Source organism: Panthera leo, chromosome F3 (genome assembly GCF_018350215.1).
Source record: "Panthera leo isolate Ple1 chromosome F3, P.leo_Ple1_pat1.1, whole genome shotgun sequence".
NCBI lineage: Eukaryota > Metazoa > Chordata > Mammalia > Carnivora > Felidae > Panthera > Panthera leo.
The window spans coordinates 48,470,361-48,496,761 of NC_056696.1; the positions used below are offsets into that span (position 1 = coordinate 48,470,361).

Below are 26,401 nucleotides of genomic sequence, written 5' to 3' on the forward strand. Positions count from 1 at the left end.
GGGGCGCCTGGGTGGCTCAGTCGGTTAAGCATCCAACTTGGCTCAAGTCATGATCTCGCTCTGTGCTGACAGCTCAGAGTCTGGAGCCTATTTCAGATTCTGTGCCTCCCTCTCTCTCTCTGACCCTCCCCCGTTCATGCTCTGTCTCTCTCTGTCTCAAAAATAAATAAACATTAAAAGAAAACATAGAATATTTATCCATCTGTATGGAAAATTTATATGCTATGCTATATGCTAAACAAAACAAGTGAAATTGATATGAGTTCTTTCCTCTGTTATCTTCTGATAAATTCTAAGAAGTTGCTATGACAAGATAGATAAGAAACAGTCTTTTGCTATAAAAATAACTTCATTGTATCTTTAAAAGAGGCACAGATTTAAAAGTTTTTAGATTATATTTGGATTTATTGATTACCAGGACCATTATAAATTCACATTGTGAGGACAATTCTTAAAATATAGGAACCAAATTTTCTACTTTTATATCAATATAAGAATAAATGAAGTATTTTATGCGTTCTTAATAGCTTACAATCACCATGATTTTTTCACATGTAGAAGATATTTGTTATATATTATATTTAGTTTGAGTATAATAGTAGAAAAATTTTACAGATAAAATATCTCTCAAGAACACATCTTTTTATATTGCTCATAATATTATACCATTGACTGTCTTCAAATACCAAGTTTGTCTACTGAGTAGTTAATACAAACACTTCATCTATGGAGTGCACTCATGCCAGAGACAACTCATATAGCTACAATTTCTAAAGAACTGGTCTATGCATTATGCGAGCAAAATTTTATTAATAAGAAAACATCCATTTGTTGACTACTACAGTAAAAACTTTCTAATATTGGTGTAATGAAGACCTTCCTTCTCCTCATATGTTAACTGAGCTACATAGGCATGCCATAAATTATGTTATTCATATTGTAACTGTTCTGGACCCCATCCCTTTGGGGATCTGTTTTTTTTTTTTTTTTTGAGAATTAGAAGAAATTAATTTATAGGTTTTTTTTTCTATTTCATTCCTATTCTACTTCTGATTGTGTGTGTGTGTGTGTGTGTGTGTGTGTGTGTGTGTGAATTAAAAAAACAAATCCAGTACTTTCAATACACCATCTTCAATTTAAACTTTTGAGTAGTAGTTAGGAATTGTTGGGCTGAATAGTCTTCAAAAGGTTCTGGTACATTTCTGACTTTAGAAACCTGGGATACGAGTCCCTTTCCATGTGCATATACACTATCTTTTGAGCCTCTTCAAAACACGTTTGAGTGGGTTCTTGAATATTCCTGATGATAGTCTCTCTTGTTGAACTGTCAATGTTAATCTGAAAAGTGAAATTACACATACAGCATAAGTAGGTATAATTGAAGACAGAAACTATAATGGAAAGGTTTAATTTATTCCCCACTCTCCTTTTTTTTTTTTTTCCCTTAGTGGAATAGGGTAATTTTGTCTCAAGTTTCATAGGTATCTAAAACGACTTATAAGAGACAAACTTTGCTTTTTTTTTTTTTAAACTAAACACCCACCTCCATATCCCAGTTTGAAAAAACAAGACAAAACAAAAAAGCCCAAGACCAGGGAAATCTCAGTAACCATTGCTTACTTAAGCAGATGCAAGTGCTCTGTTAGTGGAGTCTACAAACAAGGAAGTTTATGAGATGAATATCTCTTTTAAGGAAAAGGGAAGTCGGTACTATTTTAAAGTTTATCTTAGTAGTCATGAATGCTGTTCACTGAATATGCCGTGAAATGGGAAGAGAGTGAAGAGAAGTGGAGAAATAAAGGAGAGAAGTGGTTATTTCAATAAACCAAGTGATTTCCAGACAAGAGTTTTGAGGAACAAGAGGATAATGTAGGCCTGTCCTGTGTGATAGGCATCTCATATATCATAGCCTACCCTTATCTCCTTGACAAGAGTTTTCATTCCTTATTCTCTCTCTACCAGAAGGGGTCTTAGCGCGTCATTCGCTCACGGCGTTATTTCTTCAGGCAGTTGTAAGTGACCGGCGGTGGCGTCAGTGTGAATGTTTGCTGGGTTTGCCGGTTTGGAACTGAGGTGAGCAGTGAGCTTTGGCGCCGTGGTGCAGACTCTTCCCAACACTACTGGGCTTGTCAACACGCCCATTTATGGTATCTGTAGTTCCTTCTAGCAAAGTCAATTCTTCTTACAAGGACTTCTTTTTTTAAAAAAGAAACTTTCCAAGGAATGAAGATAATTTAATGGCAAGAGGCTCTGGAGCCAGACAGGCCTAACTTTGAATCCTAACTTTCACTTAACTGATATGTGACACTGAACAAGGTAATTAGTTTCTCAGATTCTCAGGCTTCTTATCTGTAAAATAAGATTACCAATACTGATTTTGTAGCATAATAGGAGGTACTGGATATAAAGTGCCTGGCGCATATGTGTGCTTGACAGATATTAGCGTCCTTCCCCGGGATGTACTGATTTCCATTAGCCATCATTGTCATGTAGTTACCTCTCTAGGGGACTGTGGCCGGATGTAAATCTTATAAAGCTTTTTTGCCCTAGAAATTCTGCTCCATCGTGAGGCAATTTTCTTATAGGTTTCACATGCCATCCAGAATTTAATATTCTCATCACTGTGCTCCATTTTTAAGTATGCTGCATAGACTACTGGACCATCTAAAAGTAATGGAGAAATCAGTTTATTTTGGGGGGTCAAATCATCAAAAAATCTGAACATTTAATGCAGATTAAAACTAAAGTTTAAATCAAAGCTCCAAATTATTTAACAAGTGGGTGTTATATAATGACACACACAAATGCACACACACACACGCATCACACCTTAGATCTATAAATCTGAAGCATGTTTTGACAATGCCAGTCAGTGGTGTGGTTACCCCTTCGTTCTTTTATTCTGAGCCACTCAGGAGAATGTCCACTGATGTGGGTAGGTCTAGGATAGAAGAGGTCACAAGGACCCAGAAAGAAGACTTAAGTTGCATCAGTGGACAGAGCTCTGATCATGAAACTGAAACAAAAAAATCTAAGCCCTCAAAGCCAAACTGGAGGGTCAGAGCAAGGTTTAGAATCTCAACAGGCAGGTCAAGGTTGGAAGAAAAATACCCAAGTCATGTAGGAGTAATAAATTGATCAAGTTGTACATCCTGGGGTGTTTCTCAATATCCAATCTGAGCAGGAGAACACAGATGGATGAAAAGTTCAACTTTATATTCATACATTATGTTTCAAACTAGAAATGAAGGACCAGGCAAAGAATGGAATTCAGATGGGGCGTTGGAAACTATCTCAAAATCAAGAGCAGGACAATGGGTATGTGCAGCACAATCATCAAATGACATTTGATGCCAGAGATGTTTATTCTTAGTTTTTGTCTTAAATTGCATTTCTGGACTGAGTGGCTAATGACATGCATGTGGAAGGAGCTTTTCTGATTGAGGCTCTATTTTGTAGGAGCTAGTGTTTGAAGAAGAGGGTTAGACAAGCTCTCACAAATCTGACACATTAATATGAATCTTTGGGAGGACCAAGTACTCTCAGTATCGAAGATGAACACTCTCAGAACTTCATTGGTGACTAGGAAGTCTCTTGGCATATCTGAGAAATTGAATTTCTAAATGATGGAACGACATAACTTTTAATTGACAGTAAGAGAAATGTGTGTGTAGGCACATTGAATATGTGACCAAATATAGAATTTTGATTAAAAATATGTTATCAGTATTATTAACTGTTATAAGAAATAATGGTAATCAGATGGAATAGCAATGTAAAATCAGATTTTCTTGGATCTTCACGTAAGAGATTGGATTGAATTTTCTAGCACTAGAAAGCCTTGACTCCTTGGCTTCTACTTGGCTCTGTTGGCAGTAATACAAAAATAAAGATAACAATTAAGATATTTTTATTCAAGCGATAAACTCAAATAGAGGCAGATCCCTTCTAAGGAGGATTAGGGTTGGGAAAAACTGGTAATCTGCAAGAAGTGTGCCATTTTAGTAATACACAAAATTAGAGCATGTCTCATTATTATCATGTAAGTGAAGCCTCCATGACATTGAGTGGGAAAGGGTTTGAAAGGAACATCACTTGAGTTGAGAGGACAGATGAAATGGGGGTAGAGCGTGTATAAAACTGTAACATAGGAAGTAATATGGATTAGATACTTCTACCCAATGGGGGAATATATTTTATCTTAGATTTCAAACAAGAAGTTTATTTTCACACCAAACTAACTTTAAGATGTGCCTTGCCTCATCACAGACACAGAAAGCTGAGGTCAGAACCAATACCTGTAGCAGTTGGAGCTCCTGTTGGAGAAACAGCTGAATGGAAAGGCAAACCAAAAACAAACAAAACAAAACAACAACAACAACGACAACAAAAAACAAATCAAAACAGAAAGGTATTTCTGGCTTAATAAGCCAGACTTAAAGCTGGCTTAAAGTCTGGATATTGTACTTAGTACTTTGTACTTAGTAGAATTTTGAGAGCATACCTCATTAGGGACAGAAAATAAGTCCTAAAATAAAGAAATGAGCTATGGAACAGGGAAAAAATGAGATACCAGATAAAATCTGTAGATCCTGGAATGATAGGTGCCAGGTACTCGGATGGGTGAGTGCATGGGTGAGTGGGGACTAGGGAGATGACTTGGAAACCAATATTAGAGTCTGTGTTATAGTATTCTGAATTTGTGTTTATGTTTAGCTTAAATGTATAGTAAAATATTTAGAGATTCTCATTTCAGAACCTGCCGGCATCTGTATGGTCTTCTCTAATTTCTCTCCTGATTGCAAGTGGAGGAAGGATCTTTTCGGGCTGGCCAAATGACTCAACAATTCTCCATATACTCAAGTCCTTTGCTAATGAGGCCATCCATGTTTTGCAATTTGTATTTTATATAGATATTTGATAATATGGTAGATTGTAGTATTGATCTTAGTTACTCCCTGCCATTCTCATAGGAGGATTATACTTTTATGTCCCATTTATATCGGCCTTGCCCATTGGATTTGTTTTACCCAATGAAATACATGCAAATTGCCATACGCAGGTGTAAGCAAAAGGCTTTAAGCAGAAGTTTCAAGCAGGTGGCCTGCTGTTGAGCTTTCAAACGGTCATGCAAAAAGTACATTCTGGAAAAGACCTGCTTCTTTTGCCTGAAGGCCAGAATGAGGACATAGAATGGAGGTGGAGCTGAACTCAGTCACTGTGTGGCGCAAACAAGAAATGAATGTTTCTTATAAATAAATTAGTGGGATTTTAATGTCGTGTTTTACTGCATCATAACCTGACCTGGACCTGAAAGCAGACGTGGACCATTTGAACTTATCTGATATTTCACGTAACATTCTGGTGTGTAGAATAAGTAAACTCACATGGCTGGTGTGTTTTACCGAATTTTTATAAGTTAACCAAGGCAAGCAGCTGAAAGCGCATTTGTATAACGGTGTTCCAGGAATCTGAGTAATTATTAAAGTTGGAACTGAATTGCTCAATTTAGAACTTCTAATGACTCATACAACAAGTGAATTTAAAGGTGGAAAAGCCTTTTCCAAATTAGGCCACGTAGCCCAAAGTAGCCCATTCTGAAGTTGTAAATGATTCTCCTTCCTGAGCATTAAAGAGACAGTGACTCTGTTGGCACAGAGTGAATAAAGATAAACAACAGAATTGCTCATTAAGTTGAGAGGATGGAAAAAGTAGGTTTATGTCATACATAGTGTATGCTTTTCCCTTAAGAATGAGAGTGATGCTTTTGGGACTCTGTAGCTTGTTTTTTTTTTTTTTAAACCAGTCATGGAAATTAGTATTTTCTATGACACACAAGGTGACACATGTCAGTTTCTTGATGTGGAAGGGAAATGTGGCATTCCTCTTGGCCGAGTCAGAGCAGTGGCCCATCTGTTCCAGGATTGTTTTCTGCAAGGGGAAAAAGCTTACACCATGAAATAAATCCTAAAATCGTGCTATACAGCAGTCTTTCATCAGAAATGTGCCTAAAACGATTTTACATCTAGTTTATTTTCAGTCTGTACCACTTGGGATAATAAATTCCATAACTGTACTAGCTTCTTCCTGAAGTTTGAAAGTAAATCTGCTTTATTGAGTTTCTCTAGTTTGGCTTCTGTGATATTAATCCTTTATGATTTTTCTCCTTATAAATGTAACTTAAAGTACTATAAGTCGTTTTTAAATACAGAGAACCTCTAAAAAAGATAATAATGATTGTTGACGATTTGATATATTTTCTTTATTCTTTCAGTCCTTTGTTAATGTTTAACTTTCTATCTAACTAGAATTCATTTGTCTATAAAAACACAGATACACATGCAAATTACTGGCATTATAATGTGAAAGCAATTCTGTGTCACTCTTTCATACTTAATATGTAGAAACAGTTTTTATAAAATTTTTTTTTAATATTTATTTTTGAGAGAGAGAGCGAGCGCACGCGAGAGTGGGGGAGGGGCAGAGAGAGGGGGAGACACAGAATCTGAAGCAGGCTCCAGGCTCTGAGCTGTCAACACAGATCCAGTCGTGGAGCTCGAACCCATGAACCGTGAGATCATGACCTGAGCCGAAGTCGGATGCTTAACCGACTGAGCTGCCCAGAAATGTGCCCCAGAAACATTTTCTCCTTTTTATTTTCAAGGGTCACATAGTAGTCCATTGCAAGACAACTCTATATTATATTAGGCTACCCTACTATTGTTGAATATTTATATTGTTTCCCATTTTTTGTTATAAATTATTTTACATTGAATATTTGGTGTGTAAATCTTTGCATCAGTAATAATTTTATTATAATGAATTTAAAAGAGTGGAATTCCTAGATTATTGGATGTAATGTTTTTGGAAACTCTTGGTATCTTTTGTAAAATTGCTTTTGGAAAGATTTCATTAGTTCTCATTACTAACAGCGGTGTGAAAGTGTCTGCTTACTCCATCCTTTCCAATCTGATGGGGTAAAACCAATGACTTGTAACTGTTTAGCTTGCACTTTTAAAATATTAATGCCTCAACATTTTTTCTTTCCTACTGAATTTCAAATCTTTTGGAATTTTTTTTTTTTTTTGCATTGTTAGTCTTTTTGGAATTTTTCAGACTTCTTTGTATATTAAAGAAGCTATCTGTTATACTTATTATGTTATCTTCTGTTCTCTTTTTACAGATTATTTTTTAATGATTTTTGAGAAATATTTGTAAGCCACCTAATCTGAAAAAGCCTCAGTTCATCTACCTGACCTGCTTTCAATCTGTTTTGCACTTTTATCAGAGAAAAATCTCTAAGGCAAAAATCTGGCCACAACCCTTTATTTATAACCTTTCAACCTTTTCCCATTGCCCTAATTAAAAAAAAAAAAAGCCGGACTTTGGCAGTGGCTACAGGGCCCGTTAGGATACAGTGCTCCCTACCTCTCTATCCTCTTCCCTTGTCACTTCTGGAAACAGTCTTTGTTTGAGCCTTGCTCCTGGCCAAGCAGTGTGCGACCCCCACGCTGTTGTATATGCAGTTCCCTCCTGTGTGGTAGGCTTTGTACTAGGATCTAAGACTCAGGTTAAATATCTGTTTCTGGAAAAATTTCTCTGGAACAACCTCCTCCTCCCCAACTAGGTAAGTGCTTCCTGTCAGTTGACAAATAGCACCTAGTCTACCGTTATTTTAATGATAGTTCCCTCTCACCCTATACCACAGTGTGTTGTATCTACTAATTTACTTTGATCACTCTCCTACTCACAGGCAAACACTTTGATGACTAGGACCCCAGTTCCACCTTCCTATGCCCAGTGCCTATGCACTGCCTGATGGACAGCAGGTACTGACTAAAAAAGGTCAGTTCAGGCTTTCGGATTCCTCGTGCTTCTATGTTTTCAAGTGAATCTCCATACGTTTGAAAAGTGAAGAAGCGTGCCCTAATTGTTAGTATCCAGGAAGCACCAAGGACCAGAGGATTATACCTGGCATGTTGTTACTTTTTTTTTTTTTTTTTGGACAGGGAGACAAACATGCACTAATTGAACAGTGGTGTCTATAAAAGGCCAGGTTTTGTTGTTTTGTTTTTCTTCCTGCAAGGTGAACAAGTGCATGAGAAGTTAGAGAAGAGAAACAGTACCGAGGGAAGGGGCTGTGGCCTGGCCGTGCAGGGAATGTGAGGGCTGCTGACGGGAGCCATGGCAACAGCAGTGGTTAGCAGAGGGTAGAATAAATGATAGTGTAGGAGGCTGTCGATGCACAGTGAGCAGTACAGAATCTGTCACAGAGGAAGTGAGCTGAAGGAGGGGCTCTGCCTTAGAGATCAGGATGTACGTGATGGGACAGCAATATCCATTAGTAGCTTCTAATGCCTGCTTTGTGTGAGGATGAGGATGCACCGGCCAGTGTAAGTCAGAGCAGTCTTCATTGCCTTTAGCAGTAAAATAATCCCATAGTATCCAACCTGGCGTTTCCGAGGCTGTTGGCAGGTGGTTGTGGTAACTGAGAAAGGGAGGAAAGTACACCATACACTGAAGGTTGATTTTGACCAAAATTAATAGTGATGCCAACCCTGTGACTCAGAACACCTGCTTATTTAGAATGGCTGAACTCTATGTCTGGTCTGGAGCAAACTGAAGAGGCCATAGAAAAATATGTAACTGGGCTTTCGCACTTGAAATCATCTCTGCAGATTTTAAGTGGGCACTCAACATGACCCAGTCATCCTACCACCCTTCCATGGTATCTTGGTTTATAGATAAAATATCTCTCAAGAACACATCTATCTATGTTGCTCATGGTACTATACCATTGATTGTACTGTGAATACTAAGTTTGTCTGCTAATTAAAGTTATTCTGAGCACCCCATCTATAGAGTAAACTCATGTGAGGGACAACTTATATAGCTACAATTTTTAAATTGGTTCTTTAACTCTCCAGAAGCTATTTCATATCTTTTTTAAATGTTTTTATTTATTTTTGAGACAGAGACAGAGCATGAGCAGGGGAGGGGCAGAGAGAGGGAGACAGAATCTGAAGCAGGCTCCAGGCTCTGAGCTGTCAGCACAGAGCCCGATGCAGGGCTCGATCTCACAGACTGTGAGATCATGACCTGAGCTGAAGTCGGACACTCAACCGACTGAGCCACCCAGGCGCCCCTCTTCTTTCTTTTTAAGGTCCCAGCACATCTCTCCTCAGCTCTCTGCTGATGACCTTGCCTCAGTCTTCACTGAGAACACTGATTTATTCACGCAGAGATTCCCTCATTTTCTCTCTACCAAATCAACCGACTTACCTCTACTGGTACATGTCCTTTCTAACTTTCCTTCTGATAGGAAAACAATGTCCAAACAGTTCTCTTTTTGTCTTCTACCTAATTATGCTTTCTCCATGGCTTTGCATTTCTCTGTTGCTCTTAAAATTGTCTCCACTGTCTTCCCCGTCATCACTTTCTTCCTCTCTGATGGTTGCCATCATCCACAATGATGCTGCTGTATTTCCCAAATAAAATCAACAAGGTCTGTTGTCTATATTTCCAATATTGACCTCATGACTCTTTCTAGCTGCTACTCTTTTCTCTGTTGACCTTCATCTCAAAACTTATGTAAATAATCCCCTATATCCTCGGCCTTGCTTCCTCTTGTCCTATCCATCCCCATGCCTCTGCAACTGTTCCTCCCAAGGCACCATTGACTTTCATATTGCCATATCCAATGGTCACTGCTCTTTCATCATATTACCTGACTTCTCAGCAGTCTCTGACCACAGTTCACAGCTCCCTTCCTGAAACATGCTCTTTTTGGCCTTTCATGATGATGTACTGTTTTGGTCACCCTTAACTCACCTGATGATCTTTTTCCATTTCCTTTGCTGACTCTTCCTCTTCTCTGGATTTAGAAATATTAGTGTCCACCTAAGCTCCATCTCTGGATCTCTCCTCTCCTCTCTCTGAACTCTCCTGCTAAGTAATCTCATAGTCCCATGGCTTTGATTAGAGTTTATATATTAAGTACTCTTGGCTTTGTCTTCCCCACCGACTTCTGGTCTTATGTGGTTTATTTCAATAGCCTTCCAACTGGTCTTTCTGCTTCTTTTTTTCAGAAGAGAACCGGAGGATACATTGACTCTTGTTATTCTTCAGTTTAAAGCCACTCATGTGGCCAATAAGGCTCTATACTCTTGTCATGTTGAACTTCTTTAGTTATTTGAAGACACTAACCTCAGTCACATCTCAGGGTCTTTTGAACATGGCTTTCCTTTGTGTGGGCCACTGTGCCCCCCAGATCCCAGCCTGACGGCTCATCAGCTTGATGATACTTCTCATCATTCAGCAATTGGCTCAAATTTTGTGCCTCCTGACAGTTCTCCTCTAATTATCCAATTGAACTACCCTCTCATACTTGCCTTTCTTTGTTATACCACTTGGTTTTTATTTTGTTCAAAGCATTTAACATTTACTGGAATGAATGTTTTCATTAATTTATTTGCTTGTTTTTCTATCTCCTCCCTCTAGAGGGAGCACATGAGCTGAGCACAATGACCTTACAGGTCTTTTTCACCTCTGTCTCAGCGCTTGGTAGGATTGCCAGACACTTGGAAGCATTGAATGAATCATCCAAAGAAGTTAGTTGCAGTTTTAGTGATTTCTTTTAATTTATATTAAACATAGTTTACTCAAATATGAATGAGCAGCCTCTACCCTCACCTTTTGAGGTTTAGCAGATACGCATATGTATTGTTTTTTCTGGTACCATTTTTTGTCATTTTAATGTCTGGTACCATTTGTCATTTTGTCATTTAAAAGGAAAACTGATTAGTCAAAATTTTGATTTGATTATTTTTCACTCTTGACTCTTTCCAGTTTGTAGAGCCATTGGGTTTTAGGTGATTGTCGGTCCCCTTGTCATTGCAAAAGCATATTTCTGTATCTTTTCTAGTTCTATCAGATTTAGCCATCAGAACTACAGATTTCTACTAGGTTTAGTTAGCAGATATATTCACAGGATTTTCTTTCTATTATTCATCTTGGTGATGCCCAACATTCTGATGATGTTTGAGGCACAGTGTCTATTTTGGGTCAATATAATTTAAGAAAACAAATTTTGTGATTCTCAGATACTTTTGTCAACAGGTCTGACAAATTTTTTTTCTGACCCATTAAATAACTTACTACTTTTATGTCCATTTGCAAATAATGTAACTCCTTCCTAAAAACTCGGGTGTTTGGAAACTTGGAGGACTTTTTATCATCTGTAGACTTGGAAATTTCTGCTTAATTCATTATGGAGATTTTTTAATAAGACCATTTTTTTTTTACACTAAATCCTGAAGAATCCTACATACTGTATCTCTTCCTTCAAAGAAGCTTTTATCTATATTGGACTTACTTCTAAAATAGTTGACTGTCTTTAACATACTGCCAGTCACACCTCCTCATCATTTTACAACAGTCTGAATCAAGTTCCAGCTCAAATTTGCCTCTTGTGAGAAGCTTTTCCCAAAGACCTGCCATTCCTTCTCATCTATCTTCACCTTTGAGCCCATACATAGTAGGTTTGTGCTAGGTGACCTGTATTTCTAGTCTCCCTTTGTTACAGTGATTCACAAATATATGGTGCACATATATTTTATCTATCCTTATCTGTGCCTTCATGAAAGCACTTCCCAGGGTGCCTGGGTGGCTCAATCGGTTAAGTGGCTACTTTGGTGCAGGTCATGATCTTAAAGCTCTTGGGTTCAAGCCCCACATTGGGCTCTGTGCTGATAGCTCAAGGCCTGGAGCCTGCTTCAGATTCTGTGTCTCCCCTCTCTCTCTACCCCTACCCCACTCATGCTCTGTCTCTCTCTCTCTCTCACTCAAAATAAATGAACATTTAAAAAAATTTAAATAATAAAAAAAAGAAAGCACTTCCACTGTCCTTCTGTCATACATAGTAGGAACTCCATAAATACTTAATTGCTCAGAGATCACACTCCATAATGTATGCTAAAACTCAAAGCAGTTTGCTCTTGGCAGTTTTTTGAGCCCTCAAGATTCTCAGCCTTTTACATAGGGCACTTCATAAGGACACATTTTACTATCACAAGTCGTACGTATTTTAGATGCTGGTCTTCTATGAGGCTGTCCTAACTGGACCTTGCAAGTAATTTTATGTCAAAGAAAGGTGGGTGTATGTTTTTCTTTCTGGATTTAGAGCTTCCTTCTGCTTGTTGAATGTAACAATAGACTCTTCAAGGGAAAGACATAGCTTCATAAAACCATTTTTACTCTGGAAGCAAAAACCAAAAAGGAAAGCAAACCAAACCCTGACAATCAGTCTTTAGTGAAAAATTTGCCAAATGCCATTATTTTTAAAAAGTGTGTATATATGCTAACTAATTTGGATGTAAATTAAAAAAAAATAAAATTAAAAAAATTAAAAAAATATGTATTTGCCTTGCCTTTAAAATGCCATTCGGGCTGTTCCTAGAAGTTGTTTCCATCACCATTTTCTACTTTACCCCAATGTGCTATAAATAGCAGGCTTCCCTGTTCTCTTCTGGGAGATTTTCAGTCTTTGATAAAAAAAAAAAAAATCTACCTTTTTTTCTGTGTTATTTCATGTGGTAGATGGGCACAGGGAATTTTGTTTTTTTCGAGCACATTGCCTGGTACCTAAGTGCTTAAGATTTACTAAATGGATATTGAGCACACGTACTGTTTTTAAAAAATTAACTTGTTTGCCAATTAATGTATCATTAAACAATATCTAGATTACTAGAGTTCTTAATTTCTTTTTTTTTAAATTTTTTTTTTTTTAACGTTTATTTATTTTTGAGACAGAGAGAAACAGAGCATGAACGGGGGAGGGTCAGAGAGAGAGGGAGACACAGAATCTGAAACAGGCTCCAGGCTCTGAGCTGTCAGCACAGAGCCCGACGCGGGGCTGGGGCTCACGGACCGCGAGATCATGGCCTGAGCTGAAGTCAGACGCTTAACTGACTGAGCCACCCAGGCGCCCCTAGAGTTCTTAATTTCTAACTAAGGTCTTAATTTTACCAGGGTTCTGCCCTAAACTGATGCTTTTCTTGGATCCTCTCTCCCCATGAAGAAGTTGATTTAATTCAGTGTTGTGATGACTATTACTTAATGACTGTCCAGCAAACATGGGTTAAACCAATTCCTGTTCATCTATTGGGACTACACTTAATACATTTCCTTCCTAAGTGGGTTTCTGACTACATGTTCTTAGAGACAGTCTTTTAATCTATGTAAAAAGAGGCATCTACATATCTTAGCTAGAGAACACATTTTACCAGTGTCCTTGGTTAATGTAAACACACTTTATTTTCTGGCATTTAATGTCTGTTTTTTTAGTTTTATCTTTCTGATTGGATGGTCCATAGAATGAATTGTTTTATCATCTTTTTTATTATGTGATTATTAAATTTTTACATGAATTTCACAGTAATTAGATTGCTCTTAAGATTCTTATCCTGCTTTTGCTGGTTTTTATAAAAAGCAGTATGCTATCTTCCTGTCCTCATCTTTTCTGTAAACTTTGCTTATTTTCATGACACTAGATGTCAAAGTACCTAGTTCTAGCTAGGCTCTCCTTTGAGATCATTACCGAACAATTAACTTTATTTACTTTGTCTATGAGAGCTCCAGAACTGGCACAGAAACTTTTACATAATGTGGCTTAATACATTTTGATATTTTCTTACTAGTATTTGTCTTGTATTTACTCATTGAACACTTATTGGATGCCCATTAGATACAAAGCACATTATTTTTAGTCTCTGGGACGGGAGATGAAAGGTGAATGCGTCTTGATCTGTGCTCTCAGGGAATTTAAGATCTACTGAGAAAGTGCGGAAAAAGACCCAATACACCAAATAGCTGTACTAAGAAGAAGAATAAATAATGATACTAATGGAAGAGAGAAGGCAAGTATTTCTAAGAAGTTTCATGGAAAAGGTGGAAGTTGAATTTTACTACCCAAGATGTGTGGATAACAGAGTAGACAGGACTTAGCGGGGGAAGCCTGGAACAGGTGTGTTGCCGGTGTAGCCAATGGAACAACGGTCACCCTGGCCGACAGGTGTGTTATATGAAGGGGCAGAGCTGTGGCTAAATCGTGAAAAGTGCACTGAGTTTGGGTGTAGAGAGTCTTGAATGCCAAGATAGGGATTTTGAACTTCTTGGTAAGCCTCAGAGAAAAAGGAATGGTATTCAGAGACATGCGCCTTGTTACTAATAAAAAGAACTACCAATTATTGTGTGCCTAACCTGCTCAGCCATTAAGCTAGGTGTTTTATGTCTAACCTGAACAATAATGCTGAAAATATGGGTGATATTATTCTCATGTTACAGATGGAGAATTTGTGACTTCAAGAGAGAGATTAACCTGCAATATGGCAAAACAGGAATTACCGGGAGTTGAGACTGAAATCCAAATTCTTTAGCAGTGGATCAATCAATATAGCTGACTAAACATATGCCTTTGTCTCTTCCTCTCATCCCATTGTTCTAAAATTGACATATATATATACACACACATACGTATATGTATATATAATGTTTATTTATTTTTGAGAGAGAGAGAGAGAGAGCGCACAGGGGAGGAGCAGAGAGAGAGGGAGACACAGAATCTGAAGCAGACTCCAGGCTCTGAGCTGTCAGCACAGAGCCCAATGCAGGGCTCGAACTCACAAACCACAAGATCATGACCTGACCCAAAGTCCAAAGCTTAACCTACTGAGCCATCCAGGCACCCTGCAAAAAATATATTTTTAAAAATTCACATGCTGGCAACTTGGATCACAAACTATGAGGAATACTTGAAAAGTAAAAGGCAGGGTTCACAAGTAAATCATGGTCTCAAATGCTTATTGGAAAGGCCTGTTATGATAGGTGGGAGTTCAGGTAGTGATCCAAGTCTGCAGGTGCTATGGAGGGGCCATGAAGTAATTGCTAGAATATCTGATGAAGGTGTTCCTGTAGGAGGAGCCAGGGGTCTACACCTCCCCTAATTGCCCTCTGGGTCAGACAGTGATAGTTGTCTCCATATCAAGAGGGGCCCTTGTGCAGAGAGAGCAGGAAGTGCCCCAGAAGCATGGTCACCCCCAGGAGTAACAGGAAGTACTTTACCCAGAGTTACCACCTGCATATCTCATCAATTGAACCATCAAGTAGCATAGCTAAGTCCCCTTCCATAGTCAATAGGTATAAACAGATGAAATATTCACACAGAAGCTAATAAGGAATCTCAAATAAAAAGAGATGTATAGGCAAAAATTAACAACCATTTGATGGGAACAAACTCCATTAAAAAATATCAAATTCAGCAAACAAGAGAATTTTCTTTGATGGGGCGCCTGGGTGGCTCAGTCAGTTGAGTGTCTAACTTTGGCTCGGGTCATGATCTCACGGTTTGTGGGTTCAAGCCCCGCATCGGGCTCTGTGCTGACAGCTTGGAGCCTGGAGCCTGCTTTGGATTCTGTGTCTCCTTCTCTCTCTGCCCCACCCCCATTAGCACTCGGTCTCTCTCTCAAAGAAAAATAAACATTTAAAAAAAAAGAATTTTCTTTGAGTACTTACAATATTTTTTCCTGTACCTGTCTTCTGATATTTATCATTTTCTACAACTTCCCAATTTTGTACCCAAATACAGTTGACTGCTCCCATGAATACAAATGCTTCTCATTTCTTGCATTGAGCCTATGACTCTGTGTCCCTAATATCCATTGTTGTTAGCTTTCATTTATACCGTCTGAATGTTGACGCTTATATACAACTATATGTAGACTTATATAAAGTCCCACTGAAATCAGACACTGATAAAGTTGAAAACTAACTCTGGGGAGTTTTAGAACATCAAGACTCAAAATTTATTCTTACTTTTGAAGGCACTAAGAGCAGCAAATTTTTGAGTTTTCTAAAATTCTAACTTTAGAAAGCTATGATAAGACAGTATATTTCAGTATGTGTTACAATTTAGACATATTTTCCAAGGGATTTTACACATACACTTGTGAAGACTATTCACAGTGACTAATCTTGTTTTAATTAACAGCAAAGAAAATAATAGTGGTTGACACGACAAACTATTTTCAGGTTTTCTTTTTGTGACTGGGGCAGCTGCCATTCTGAAGGCTGTGAGAAGAGCTGCATACGTTCATCACCTAGGGCCACTTTTTTCTCTTAGGAATGAAACTGGTTATTCAAACATATACATCATACTCACATTTCGTAGCCATCAACTTTTCAAAAGACTGGGCCCACTGTAACACTTCCTCCAAAGTAATGCTTTGAAAAGAAACAAAATGTGGTCATTGCATCAACATATTCTCAAGGTTTTGCTGAATTAAATAGAAATATATGATCCTGAAAATAATGCCACAATATAGCTATACTCTATTTGTATGTGTTTTTTTTTAATTTTTTAATGTTTATTTATTTTTGAGAGACAGAGAGAGACAGAGCATGAGTGGGGGAAGGGTAGAGAGAGAGAGGGAGACACAGAATCCCAAGAAGGCTCCAGGCTCTGAGCTGTCAGCACAGAGCCCGATGTGGGGCTCTAACCCATGAATTCTGAGATCGTGACCTGAGCTGAAGTCAGATGCTTAACCGACTGAGCCACCCAGGCGCCCCATATTTGTATGTGATTTTAAAAGGAAATTTATCTTTCTGTGATCTTTTACATTTTATTTTTACTTTCCAAATTGTTAAAATTAAACAAAATTATGAAAGTAATGTAAATTTGAAAATATGATAAATTTTTACAAGATAATGATCTATAGCACCCTTAGTCCTGTAATTTACCTATTCCTGAATTACTACTATTAATATTTTTGATTTCTTTTTAGTGTTTTTGTTATGTGTGTGTTAGTGTGTTTTAACCAAGAAGTAGCCATACTCTGCGTGTGTGTTTGTGTGTGTGCATACTTTGTGAGTGTGTACATATATATGTATATATTATTTTTAATAAGCTTTTTATATGTCATCACAATTGTCTTAATAACCACTTATTATGTTATAACTTATAATTATAGATTTATAATCACTGCTAGTCACCGAGGAGTGTTGAGTATTCCACAAGGGAGCATTCTATAGTTTACATATTCTCAATGAGCATTTTGATTATTTCTCACTTTTTAGCATAAAAACTTGTGATTAAGGCTTGCTATGATCAAATAAGGTAATTGTTGAGGGAGTTCACAGAAGTAGAATTAAAGTGGGTCAAAAATGCACATTTTTAAGGTTCTTGGTGTAAGTTGCCAAATTGCATTTGGGTTTGTATTGTGTGCTGCTGTCACCAGCAATGTGTTTGCCATTTAGACTCTTCACATCTTGGATTCATCCACAAAGCTTCTTTGCATGCATTCATAGAATAAAGTTATTAACTCTATATCTACTTTATGTAGGTATTTTCTCTATTATTTGCTATAATTTTGTTTACATGTTGAAGGTTTGAATTTTTAGTACTGCAAATAATATGTAAATAAACAGTATAAGAAACCATTTACAATTTCAAGAATATCTGTGAAAGATATGGGTTTGAAGCTTCATTTCTGTTCATTTTTTCTGGGCTTTGTGAGGTGAATTGGCAAGTGACTATGTATTCTTACATATAAATCATTTTATTTTCTCTCCTTTAAAATAATCATTGTGTTCACTGCCATTTAGTTTATGATTGTTTCAGTTTACAATGGTTCACTCTTAATTTTCCAGTTTTCAATAACATCATATAATCAGATAGCTCTAGATACAAGCAAACCCTTTCCATTGGCTACTTTTGGTATAGTTTGCTCAATAATTGGTTTTGAGGGAACAGCCATCGGCATTAGTAGGTACTTGACACAATGAAGGAAGATTAAAGAGGTTAAAAAATGACCTAGAACATGGAAAAATATCAAGATCTTAAAAAGGTCAAGTATCTTTTGTTTTCTGCAAATTCAGATGGCTCTTGCCAGTTTTAGACGGACTATGTGCATCAGCACTGAGGCTTAACAGTATACTGCTGTAAAGATTGCTTAAAAAAAAAAATTTTCATGAAATGGTATCTGACTCACTGTTCTTTTCTGTTATTAAGAACTTTAAAAACAGTAACCTCAAGTAACCTTTTCCATCCAGTAAAATGGTAAGTGCTAGGTAAGGTATGTGGCATGCCTCTCTGTCCCACCCATTCTTATTATATAGGAAAAAATAAAATCTACAACATGAGTGAAGAGGCCATCATTGTCTTGGCTTAGCTTAAAATAAAGTGTTGGTACTTTGTTGGCTAGAGAATTCTTCTGCCTCTAAGATTCATGAGATTTAGGGAGATAGACCATGATTGGAATGGTTATGGTTGGTGTTAAAATTATGCAATGAGGGGTGCCTGGGTGGCTCAGTTGGTTAAGTGACCAACTCTTAATTTTGGTTTAGGTCATGATCTCATGGTTCATGAGTTTGAGCCTCCATCAGGCTCTGCACTATCCTAGTGTGGAGCCTACTTGGGATTCTCTCTCTCTCTCTCTCTCTCTCTCTCTTTCTCTCTCTCCCCCTCTCTCTCTCTCTGCTTCTCCCATGTGCTCTCTCTCTGTCAAAATAAATAAACTTAAAAAACTGTGAAAATGAAATTTGGTTTTGGCTTAATCCCATTTGGCTTGTAATTTTTTCTGAGTATCTCACAAACTTCATGCTGTCCCATGGCTATTCAGCTGTCTGTATGCTAATAATTCTAAACACCTCTGTCCCCTCACCTACCTGGATTTCCTAATAAAAAACAGGGGAGTATTCTGAGACCTCATGTCATTATGGAAACAAGAATGGAGAGTGTTTGGAATCTGACAGTCCTAAATTCTAATTCCAGTGCTGCATTTAATAAATTTTGGTTTTACCTCAAATCTTTGAGGCCCTGCTTTATTATCTATAAAATGGGGATAATATCTATTTCTCAAAGCTATCTATCTGGAAAATTAAAGTAGTTCGTGAAAGTAAAGCACCTAGCAAGTGACTGTTATCTACCAGCCTTGCCAGGAACGTGAATTCTCTTTCCTTGGTCTCTCCCTTCCCTGATGGGGGTGGGGGGTCTGCAAGGCAAGTAGAAAGACATGTGAGCCCAGATGGTGATACTCGGTGGGAGTCACCAGCAGAAGAGAAGGAAGCTATTCCCAAATTAACCTGTTTCATCTTCCTCTTTGCACGTGCCTGTTCAGTGTAGTAGCTTCACCTGGTTGTTTAAAATGCTGAGCTTTGGGCCTTATTGTCTCTTCCACCTACCACTGCAGCCTCCTCCCCACCTCACACAAATGCTTTTAAGTGTTTTTGGACATTTAGGTACTAGGGGGTGGAGCATGCATGCCAGGAGCTCTGACCTAGCAAGGGAGATGTGGCTACGACTGAGTATTCCACGTGGACTAAAGTTAGGCACTCTGGTTAAACTCCTGGGAACCCTGAGGTGGAAAATCCAATCAAATGGTTTGTTACCCTCCTGAGGCATTCTGCTTTTTATTTCAACAGTCACCGTTCCCATCCAGATAGCTACATTTTTTCTTTTGGCAAAATATCCAAGAGCCTCAGGAGCTTGGTAAGCATTTGGTTACCTCCCCGGTCTCACTTCTTCCAACTGGACATGAGGTTTCTGACACTTTGTAGATGGAGGGTTTGAATCATGAAAACAATATTTTGGATAAAGAATCTCATTTTAACATAAACAATATAAAATGTTAGAAAAAGTCTCAGTATTTATTCATAATAGACACTGTAGAAACATTAAACTTGCTTAATTCTCAAGTGTAAACCATAACTAATGAAAATGAAACCTTAGTGTAATACATGATTGCTCTTCTGGTGAAATTACTCATGTGTAAATGCAAATTCTACATTCTGAACAAAATATATTAAATTAGCAGTTGAGTGAATGTACACCTATTTATCATGTGGTAAATATGCATTATGGTGGCCATAGAATTTAAATGCTACTTACTTTGACGGGAGCCTCTGAGATTCATCTCTGCAAGGCTTGCAAATCCAACAAGTCTGCCTGCTCATTTTTCTAAAGCAATACAGAAATATACTTAGTATAATTTAGTCATTTAAAATAATTATATGCTAGAGTCAATGTCTCAGGAATACCCAAAATTATAAATCATGAAAAAATAAGCATGGGTTTCTGAAATTAATGGAATACAGTCACTGGCATCATCCAGTGAGAGGAGAACAAAAAAACTCATCTCATAAATATTTTTTAGGAATATAGGTTCTTAGAGTTGTGACTTTAGAACCCATCTGGGCCACTTATTCATCATAATGGTGTTTAAAAAAATGCAGCTCACTGAGAAAGAGCTTCCCATTTAGGGCCCACTAACAACAAAGTCAACTCCCACATCTTCCCTTTTTTGGATAATTCTTAGTTTTCGAAAGAGCTCTCAATCTATTAAATAAGAATTTGAGCTTTTTTTTGTCATTAGCCACATAAAATAGTGTAAAAGGTTAAAAAAAACAAGACTCCTTAGGGGTGAATTCTGAGAGGGGGGTTGCTTACCTGGTTTTCCCCACTCTCAGCAGTGTGACCTTGGCTTTAAAATTCAGGTACTCAGCCCAGTACTCAGCCTGTACTCAGCCCAGGCTTTATATAACAATGTATGTCATAGAAGGTTTTCAACTTGGGACTTTGAAAAACAACTCAAAAATTTAAGAATAATTAAATCTACAATTTATAATGAGAGCTGGAGATATTTTGCTAAACATATGCACACTTACATACAATGAATTATTAAGGATAACAGTGAGTTCTTATATCAATCTTTATTGACTCCTTCGAAACATCTGCTGAACATTTATTATGTGCAAAGATCCTGCCTTTTCCTCTTCCTGTCCTCACTAGCAAGCACTTAAAATCCATGTGATGGGGACTTTGAGACAGGAAGTCCAGGAGCCCATGAGTACACACAGGAGGAGAAGCTAACCAGCCTTGGTGGTGGTTAGAGACGACATTCCAGTAAACTAATAGCTAAGCTGGAACCTACAGGATGTGCAGGAATGTGCTGAGTGGAGGGGATGGGGAAGCTTGGGCAATGGGTTATGTCCTAATTGAGGAAATGAATGTATTCATTACTTGAATATAGAATTTGGCAGGGAGAAGGTTGAGGGAAAAGGCTAGAGAGTTGAGATTGGACCAATAATCACATTCAAAAATGCTTGTTGCCACAAGAAAGTGATGAGAGATAAAGTTGGAAGATAGGCAGAAGCTGGACATGTTAGGTCATACACACCATCAGTTTCATAGTAAGACACTAGAAAATCATTGAAGGTTTTAAAATATTTGACAAGTTAACATTTGAAATTGGTTCTGTGAGTAGAATTGATTGTAATGGTGCAGAGGCAGAATGCAGAAGACTAGTTAAGGGGTGCCTGCAGGAGTGCAGGTGAGGATATTATAGGCTTAAATTAGGAAGGTGGCAGTAGAGATGGAGGGAAGGGGATAGATTTTAGATGGGGTAGAGGAGGAACTACCAGAACTTGATGTACTGGATATGGAAGGTGGGAGAAAGAAAGGAAACAAGTTCAGGTGAAAGATTTGACCCCAAGGTAGAGGTGGTAGTTTTTACAAAACACATAGGAGCCAAAAGAAAAAACAAGGTGGCCCAAGAAGAGAGTATGTACTGAGAAAAACAGATTTCCCAAGACAGGTGACTCAGAGACAGACTGAAAAAGGGAGCCTGTAGGAGGATAATCAGGGTAATGTGGTACCAAGACACCAAAGAATGAGTTATCAAAAAGCAAAGACTGGCCAATTGAGTGTTAAGAGCTGGGAAGAGATGAAGAGAACAAAGGACTGAAAACTATCCATCGATTTGCTAACAAGAAGGTTATCAAGAACCTTGGTGAGAAGGCTTTTGGCAGAACAGGGAGGGCAGCAGCAAGAGGGGAGAAAAAGCAAGAAGAAATGGAGACCTGGACAAATATAGGGCTACTTATACTTCCTCTCTCCTTCTCCCTCCCTCCATCCCTTCCTTTTTCCCTCCCTCTCTCCCTTTCTTCCTTTCCTTCTGATGAAAGCCACTGACCGAGTATTATAACAGAGACAGAGAAGCAGGACTATGCTGTTTGGCCATTCTGGCCTGCACATCTCTAGGAGTATAGTTTATAAAGTCTCCAATGTGGCTGACATGCCCTGAGATTGGCAAATGGTGTCCGTGGAAAAAAGTTGCAGACAGCCGAAAGGAGGAAAATCAATAGATTTTCAGGTTTCTGAAAAAGGAAAAAAAAGGAACCAGAATTCAGATTGTGGGCGACAACATTAAAGAACTAGAGGAAGAAATTACTGTTTTCTTGTCATTGGAGCGGGCATAGATCTAAGTATATTTGCAGTTTTGGCGATAGGAATTTACGGGTGTTGTGGGTTGATGGACTTCATTTTCTGTATGGGTCTCTCTACCGTAAGGAGGAACAAGGGACAAGGTAGCTAAGTAGATCTACAGGAAAAAAACAAAAACAAAGTTGGGACTCTTTTGATTGTAAATATAGATTCAAACTAGTTCAAGCAAAAAAGAGAGTTGATTATAAGGATATATCTGTGTGTGCTGTTAGATTCTGGATAGCCTTAAATGTTGAGCTCTATTTTGTTGTAGTAATAATTCACTGAGGTCTGTAAATAATAGCTGTGTTGAAAACAAGAGTTTTTTTTTTATAGAAAGATAAATCTGACTGAAGATGATTAATACTGAAATCATTGAGGCTAAGAAATCTCTTACATTGGCTGTTAATAACTGATCTTTTTCATAATTGGGCCCTGAATGAAAATTAAGATTCTTCATCTCTGTAATCACTTCTATGATGTAGGTTACCCAGTGACTCTTTGCTTCTCTTCTTCTAAGTAGGAGGATGGTAAAGAAGTTCCTTCCATCCTGTGTCAGGGTAATTAGTCATCACTGTCTTCTGCTCGTCATTGACCTCTCCCTATCTACTACATTTAATAATTTTTTATATCTCTTTGTCTCTTCATTTGGTGTATTAGAGCTATGTGTGCACATTAGTGATTTCTGTAACTAAATTCATGTCTAGGGGTGCCTGTGTGGCACAGTCAGTTAAGCAACCGACTCTCAAGTTTGTGAGTTCAAGCCCTGCACTGGGCTCTGTGCTGATGGTGTGGAGCCTGCTTGGGATTCTCTCTCTCTCTCTCTCTCTCTCTCTGCCCCTATCCTGTTTGTGTGCACTCCTTGTCTGTCTCTCACTCAAAATAAATAAATAAACTTAAACAAATTAAGAAAAGGTACAATTCATGTCTATTTACAAGTTAGTATGTATTTTTAAAGAGCTTTAATGGAACTGTTCGGTAAAGATAGAACTGTCTTAGTATTCAACACTCACTGGGGTCAGAAGCATGGCAAAGGTAAAGTGATTTCCAGATGCATTAGAGTTTAGGGGGTTCCCACAGCTCCTGACCGGTGACTGGGTATATTAAAATAATTCTGGTTCTGGAGGCAAATAAACATGTGCCTGAGTTCGGGGTCGTATTAGCTGTATGACCTTGCACACACTAAGTAAACTTTTAGATTTTTAATTTCCTTTTCCCTAAAATGGAATTGTAAAGATTAGAAAAATGCTTATATGCAAAAACTTTCTGTTCCAGTTAATCTGACCTTCTTTCAGCTTCTTGCACTCTGTCACTCAGGAAATATTTCCTAAGCTCTTTTGTATGCGCAGGAAACACACATCTATCGGACTGCATTCCTTCCTCTTTTTGAATTTCAGCTCAGACCTTGTAAGTTTTCCAATTAACCTTATTCATTCTTCAATGTGTTAGCATACTTCCTGCAACTCTTCCTTCTTTTCATTTGTTTGCTGCTGTGTTCCTAGATTTCAATTTTCACACATTATATTAGCAGCTGGGTTCCAGCTTTAGAACTAGCTGGTCTGCTACCTCAGGGCAGACACTTTGGGGCAAGTGTGTCCTGTTGAAGTGATGGGGCGGCTGGGAAGGATTTGTTTGACCAGAGGAGCTCAGAGAGGACAGACCAGCAGAGCTAACCCTTACAATTAGGCAGATTTCTCCTCTATGGAGATGCCTGGTCTGGCGGAGAGGAGAGGTCAAGCTATGGGCCTCCATGTGGGGCTTCATCCATTCATCCATGTGGTGGAAAGGCTATCTTTTAAAATTCCAACAAAGACTCTGAATAGACTAGTAGCAGCCCTGAATTCAGCTACGTGTCTGATTCAGAGGTTCTCTGGCCCCAGGCGCTCATTAGTTGGGTGACCTTTGGAAAAAGAGTGTGATATAAATGTATGAAAATAATGTTATTTATATTTCTGACTTTTCTACTCCTAATAGACTATAAATTCGCTGAAGTGTTATGTTCAAATACTATTTGATAATCCTGTGTAAGTAGTTGTTTATATGTTGTTTAGTATTCTAGGTCATTCACAAATTGATTAACTTATAGAATACCAATAGAATATAATGATATAAAAACATCCAAAGTAAATAAAATATTTGGTGACAGAATTATGTAAGAGGTGTATTATGCATAAAATAAATAGATCACAAAGCAGTTTTGTTTTACAAAGTTCTTTGGTTTTCTAGTCCATTAAGAGCTGGAGTTTGTTGGGGGCTGTCCCAGTATAGGAGTCCCTGCGCACCATGTCCCTGCTCACCTGCTGGAGACTTACTGCTCATCTTCTAAGATCTCAGAAACCAAATGTCCACTGCACCTCCCTCTTTTGATTACTAGTGGATTTGCTATCACTGTGCACTACTCCTTTGCTGAAATACCACAGAACATTCTCCATATCCTCATAACGCCTTCTACATTGAAACCAAGAGATAAATTCACAAACAGGTTACCCAGCTTCTGATAATAGAACAGATTGGCTGTCTTGAGCTTATTGGTTCTTTTAGCCAAAACACTGCTAAAATTATAGTTAATTTTAACTTAACATGAAGAAGAGTAGAGATTAAACAGGGAGACAAAAAAACAACGAAATCTTTTAAACTAATTTTGGAAGATGGAAAGTAGATGAAGAAATAGAAATTAAAATTCTCATGCCTCTAAAATTAGAAAAGAATTTTGTCTGACAAAATGAAGAAAATAAAGTTCAGTCTGAAGACAAAGAATTTCCAAGAACAGCTAGTGGTTTAAGAAGAAATATCTGCAATCCTGCTTTCGACAGTATGTACCATTAAGTAAGAGACCTGCATCTACAGTTTGTTACTACCAAAATTTAGAGTGACAGGGTGAAACCTTTTCATATTTATAATTGAGAACTTTGAAGAAATAATTTTGGTAATTCCAAAAAAAATGTAAATTAATAAACTTACTTGGAATTAGAGAATACCTTGTCATTTACTGGTAAAAATAAAAATTATCCTCAAGTATCCCATAGAACTAAAATTCTATTTTGGCAAAAAGAGAGTTCCTGTGAAAGAATGACCTAAATGGATATGAAATAGAAATTATTTAAATTGGAGAAACTCACCAAGCTTCAAATCAACAACAATCATTTTTTTCTCATGTTAGTAGTATGGTATGTGGAAAAATTCCATTGACCTAAAAATAAGATAAATAACAAAAGCAAAAAATTATTGTGTGCTTCCTGGAGAATGCATATTTCACAAAATATTTCTATAAATACCTTGCTTATATTTTAAGTAAATAATTTTTTCACTTTGTAAGTGCTAGATTATGATTATCCTTATTTTTAACTCCTTATCTAGAACTTTATTAATTTCATACATTGATATTGTAAAAATTCCTATACTTTTTATTTGTATTTTCCATTAGGTTTTCTTTAAATATTTTTTTTTGTTTATCTTATGTTAACAATATACATTAATTTGCTTATCTTTAAAAAATTTTCAATATCCTCTTGGTAAGACTAGTATGGTCTTTTACACTCTAAGCATAGTATTTAGTTAGGTTTTCAAAATGATTTTGCCTCCAATGTTTTCTCTTGATTATTTTAAAGAAAGCATACATTTCATCTATATAATCTAATTTTTAGAGTGGTTTATAAATGCTTTAGTGATGAATTGAGTTGGATATATATTATGCCAGAACAATCCAAGCTTTAGCTAGCATTTAAATGAAATCTTTCTCAAAACAATACGAAAATAAATTAATTGTCTTCATTTTCACCTTTTCACATATTTAAATGTTTTTATTATCCTGACGGGTGATAAATTCATTCTGTTCAATATAATCTCTGCATTTAAATGTGTTTATTTTATGATATAGAATATCCCATAGAATTTAGAAAAACCTAGAGCAGTTTACATTTTAGTGAGGTTTTGTTTGCCACAGTACATAGAATTCTTGCTTTTCAAAAAGCATGTAATTTGTGCGTAGTTGTGGTTAGGCATAACATTAAGGAATGAAGAAATTCTGTAAAATCAAAATTAACGATATCTCATGTAAACCTTACAACAATCCATACATGGAGTCAG

General features: G+C 37.4%; 1 protein-coding gene across 1 annotated transcript; it reads right to left on the reverse strand.

Annotated features, from left to right (window-relative positions):
• Positions 1-1,078: 1,078 nt before the first annotated feature.
• Positions 1,079-20,011, reverse strand: RGS13 (regulator of G protein signaling 13). Its single transcript, XM_042924714.1, has 4 exons — positions 19,943-20,011; positions 16,217-16,278; positions 2,498-2,664; positions 1,079-1,338 (listed from the first exon to the last, which is right to left on the reverse strand). Exons 1-4 carry the CDS (start codon positions 20,005-20,007, stop codon positions 1,156-1,158), a joined length of 477 nt encoding a protein of 158 aa, XP_042780648.1. The 5' UTR covers positions 20,008-20,011; the 3' UTR covers positions 1,079-1,155.
• Between the last annotated feature and the right edge of the window lie 6,390 nt (positions 20,012-26,401).